This window comes from Micropterus dolomieu, unplaced genomic scaffold (assembly GCF_021292245.1).
Source record: "Micropterus dolomieu isolate WLL.071019.BEF.003 ecotype Adirondacks unplaced genomic scaffold, ASM2129224v1 contig_14013, whole genome shotgun sequence".
Taxonomy (NCBI): Eukaryota; Metazoa; Chordata; class Actinopteri; order Centrarchiformes; family Centrarchidae; genus Micropterus; species Micropterus dolomieu.
The window spans coordinates 79-5094 of record NW_025742999.1 but is presented as its reverse complement, the minus strand read 5'-3'; the positions used below and the strand labels follow the sequence as shown (position 1 = coordinate 5094).

Here is a 5016-nt window from a genome sequence, read left to right as displayed (position 1 = left end):
TTGTGCAGTAAAAGTATTCGTTGTGCAGTAAAAGTATTCGTTGTGCTCCTCCAAAGGATCAGCAGATGAGTGATGATTAATGGGAGAGAGAAGAAGAAGAAAAGTTCTGCGTGTGCAGGTACAGAAAACAGGTGTTCCCGCAGACTCACCTGCAGAACTTGAAGAGGATCTTCTCAAAGACCAGAACTGGACCGGTGCTGCCCAGGATGGTGAGAGGCTGACCAGCAAACAGGGAGTAGGCCACGCCCGTCATGGACGCCCCGAACAGAGACTCTATGGCACTCTACCGGGACAGTGAGAGAGAGAGCGAGAGACGTCATAATGTTGTACCGCCCCTTTAAGAGGAAACGTGACATCAGTTCATCGTCCCGTCAGTCGAGTTCTTACTATGTTTCCTTTGGTGGCTTCTCCCAGCAGCCCTCCGAACGTGATGACGGGCGACATGCAGGCGCAGTAGAGGAAGAGGACGGACGCCAAACACTGCAGGCTGACCGCGTCCCTGATGTCACTCCACAGGAAGGGCGCCTTCCTCCGGACGTCGTTCACCAAACCACCGAAGATCCTGACGGACAGACGGAGTCAAGTCACGGACACTTTTCGCTCATCAGTGATGTTTAGCTGCAGCGGCACAAAATTTAGGCGCCCCCACATTTTTCCCAGCAGCTTTAGCACCATGACAGTAAATTCTAACCTTCTGTCTTTTCCCAAAACACACTGTCAACAGTCGTTACTTGAATCACGGCACAAACACAAAAATGTTTACACATATATATTATTGTAAAACGAAACTTAAGAAGTGCTGACAAACTGTAAAGATCGACCAGCTTGGTAGCATCGCAGGAAGCGCTCCGTGCTTTATAGCCAGTTTTACTGGCGGCCATACAAGTGGCTGTAAAATGGTGGCAATGACTTACTCTTTTCTCTGCCTTTTTATCTGGCCAACAACACACGGCAATAGCCCTTTAAATATGACTTAGGTTAGTAAGAGATGCACAGATTGCATTTTTCCTGGCTGATTCCAATTACAGATTATTTAGAGGTCTGACCTGCCGATTCTTTCTTTTTAACAATTATAACTGACAGCATGCACAAACATCTTGGTAATTTTTATGACTATATACGTACCGTAAAACTTCAATTAATAGCCGCCTGCCTCCTTTACTGGCCTGGTGTGGGAACACATTTTGACAAATAAACGCCTGGTCTGGTTTTTATAGAAGTTCTTTGGATGTATAAAACCTCTTAAACGCCACGGGGTCGCCGCTTTAGCTGCTTCTATGCTGCTTAGATTGTTAACAGGCTACAAATATTAATGTTTAAACGTATGATCAATATGCTGAACATCCTTAGATTAGTTAGATTCTCCACAAGACCACTGTTAAGTTCATTTAATCAAAACAAGACCCAAAGTCTAATTCTTCTAGATTTACCGGTGTAACCTGCAGGCTACAAGAGAGGAAAAGGGGAAAAAAATGCTGATTCCCGTTAACTTTGAAGCGCTCGTTAAGTCCGAATGTGTCCGTTCCTGATTATTTATCTTCACCCAGGCTCCACCCATCACAAGAATCAAAACAGCTTTTCAGAAAAATTAATCCAAGTTGTGAATCCTGTCGTGTGAAGTCCGTCGCTCTCTGTCTGCTAACTTCTGTCATCCTGCACCGTGTTGTTGTTTGATAGGTTGCTGCCTTCAGAATAAAAGCGCATAAGCACCCTGTCGGCGCTAGATTAAATGAATGACGTGTATTTGATATTAAGTTGATTAGTATTATTCTATAATTAAGTATTATTCTGTTAGAATTGTAGAATTAAAGGCCTGTCCCATGTGGACACCTGTCCTAAATAAAGTCAGGTGCGCGCCGTGTGGCGGCAGCTTGTTATTAATTACCGACGGAGCCACCGCGGTATGAATGACATCAGCACCCACAGCCGTGTTCGCTGTTGCTTTACCTGCTCCGTGTAAATAGCAAGGGTTGTGTCTTCTTCACTCCAGTGAAACGCTGTGTGTATGATGTAAAGATGGCGGTCACGTGATTTTTAGGCGAACTCTGTTGGTTTCTGCAAAATGACATTCAGAGCTCCAAAGAAAGGACAGCACGGCGTGCATGAAGCTGTGATGACGCAGCTGCAAGCCACATCATCTGTGTGTGGAAAGTGATTTATATTTACAATTACACATCTACACACGGACCCCTGGCGGTCCCCGGACCTCCCTTTGAGAACCACTGGTCTTTTCTTTTACGCACTGCCTGCGTGTATCACACGTGGAGGTACAAGTGATCTTTTCAGAGTCCTGTACAGCGAGACAGACTGACCTCCCCGTCCTCTGCAGCTCTGGTCCCGTGTGATGCTCCTCCTCCTTGATGGTGTCAGAGATGTGGGCGGAGCCATTAAGGACAGACGGCATCTTCCTCTTCTCCTGCAGAGAGACAGGACGAAGGCACAGAGCAGAGCTCAGGTCAGACAGGACGGCGCTGAAGTTTTATTTCACGACCATCGCAATCTCTGAGGCAGACCTCACCTGAGACGGGACGTTCTTCGGGGGTTCGATGCGGATGCTGGGGTCCCATTCGCCCGGCGGAAGCACGGTCACTTGATCCAGGAACTCATCGATCCCCGACAGCAGGTCGATCCTGTCCCTCGCCTTGTAGGCAACATCGTGGAAAATCTAGCGGACAGAGAGACGAAGTCTGTTCATCAACTAATCTGGATCTCGTAACAGGAAGTAATCAAGCAGCTCATCAAAGTAATATAACTAAATACAAGGATTTACACAGTCCATTCAGAATCGCCAAGTCCTGCCTGTAGTCGACCGCTAGTCGAATCATGTGTGTTTGTGTGCGGCGATTGAGAGCGCGGGTACAGACCGTAAGGGGGCGTTTAAGTTTTGCTAGTAGCGGCTCATGTAGCCTGCAGCGGCTACAGAGGACTGTGAGCTCACCAACAGGTTCTCTCTTTTTCAAACTTGTGGTCTTCAGCTAACTTGAGTGACATCACGCACTTTTTAACTCAAGTTAAACAGGCTACAGCTGTGTAGCGCACAGAAGCCGTTGCCATGGTTACTCTCATCAGAGCGCCTGCCGTTTACTCGCGGAGCGCTCGTCTCCCTGTCGAGCGACCCCGCGGGGCCAAGAGACTACGCTGAGACTTTAAGAGCGTTCCTCAGACCGACATCTTCCCCGACACTACCCAGCATGCAGCTCTCCTCTTCGCTGTGGCGTTTGACCGCTCGTCTTGCTTTTCTTTATCCGCTTCTCCCACGCGCTGCCGCAGCGTGGTCTTCCGAAGCCTCCCTCCGCTGCTGGTTTGCAGGCTGATCAACACCCACCCCCCCCTCCCCGTGACTCATGGTTTGACTGGATTCAGAGCCAGCGAGCTGTCAAAATAATAATAATAAATGTTGACGTGCGATAAAATAATTGCTGCCGTTATTTAACTAATGCCCGGCCCTATTTAAAACATAAGCAGTCCAACTCCATAAGCCCTGAAAACAGACGCAGAGTTCATCTGCATGTCCTCTGACTGCAGGGCCAGAAATCATGTGTAACAAGTTGTTTTTATTAACATTAACAGTACTTTCACTCACAGACTGGAGGTTCCTGTTCAAACGCCTGTGTAATAATTAATTTCAGACAAAATTTAACTTCCACGTCAACACAGACATCTATCTGCAGAGAATGCTCAGGTACAGGGCCCAGATGTCTGTGAGACACCTCGCGTGATGGACTGATGGGAAAGGTGGACATGTTGCCTGTTCCTGCAACACTCTGGTCCAGAGCTAACAAGATCCGAGTCCTCCAGCAGGGGGCACCACGCCTCTACAGAGTAAAGATTACCTTCCTGACAGCAGAGAGAAAGGGTGAAGAGTCTTAAATTAATCTAAAATGTTAAATTTCCTCTTTCTGCTCAAGAAAGAGGAGAAAACCGTGACGTCGGCGTATTAAACCTTCAGCTCTCTGTGTGAGGATTTCTCTCAGGAGACTTTATTTGTTTGTTGACCAGAAACTAAACGGCCTTGTCGTCTCACCTCGTCCGTCATCAGAGTGGCCATGGAGCGTCCGATCTCGTGGTACTGCGGGCCTTTTCCAAACGGGCCGAGCAGCAGGAAGACAAACCTGGACGGACGAGACAATAACGTCGAGTTTAACGGCTTAAATATTTCCCTCTGAGTGAAGCAGAATAGAAAGTAGCAGAAAATACTCAAGTACAATTTGGAGGTACTTGTAGCAGCTGCTACAACAACAGCGTGTGTTGCTCACCTGGTGGGCACCGGGACCTCTGTGAGGCCGGTCAGCAGCATGGCGGGGGACAGCCGGACGAAGGCGACGATCGGCCGCTCCAGGAAGTCCACTTCACCCACCAGGACGTTGGACGCCTCTGCGCCAGGAGGGATCTTCTTCATGAAGTTCATGTCCACCTGAAACAAACCAGGCAGCAGGTCGAGTCTCACTTTCCTCTGATCCGATACAGACAGGAGAGAAACCTACAGCACCATCTCACACATGATCGTTTTATTTTAGGGCTGCAACTACTGATCTTCATCGATTAATCTCAATCAATAGTGACATCATGAAGCAACAGCAGGCGTCCACCAAAACACTGAAACAGCACAGCTAAGCAGAGTCAGAGTCACGCCGACTTCACTGAACGACACAAACGACAACAGAATCCAAACGCACATCAACACGGCGCTCCACCACGATGAGCCACAACACAGGCCACTGATTGGTCGACAGCCGGCGGGTGGCAGACTTACGGCGGGCTTTCTGCCGGCGGCCGGCGGCAAACAAACGCAGTCGCAGTCCTGCTGAGAAACACACACAGCTTCTGATTGGCTGCTGCAGGGTCACACTGACAAAACTAACAAGACTCAAAGTCATGTGACTGAACGCAGCTTGTTTATTGGCTCTCTGTGACCAATGTGAGTGACCCTTTTGTTTCAATTCTAAATGAATAAATAAACATACTGATCGGCTGTGCACACGAAACAGACACGTTCTTTATTTCTATTTTACATTT

The 5016-nt window shown here is 48.2% G+C and overlaps 1 protein-coding gene across 1 annotated transcript; it reads right to left on the bottom strand.

Annotated features, from left to right (window-relative positions):
- Positions 1 to 149: 149 nt before the first annotated feature.
- LOC123966696 (sodium bicarbonate cotransporter 3-like) lies at positions 150 to 4801 on the bottom strand (the record flags this gene model as incomplete). Its single annotated transcript, XM_046042831.1, is given in 7 exon segments — positions 150 to 283; positions 388 to 562; positions 2313 to 2416; positions 2519 to 2665; positions 4025 to 4112; positions 4257 to 4453; positions 4677 to 4801. Coding segments are annotated over 7 exon segments (970 nt in total), but the record flags the coding sequence as incomplete, so codon positions are not given.
- Between the last annotated feature and the right edge of the window lie 215 nt (positions 4802 to 5016).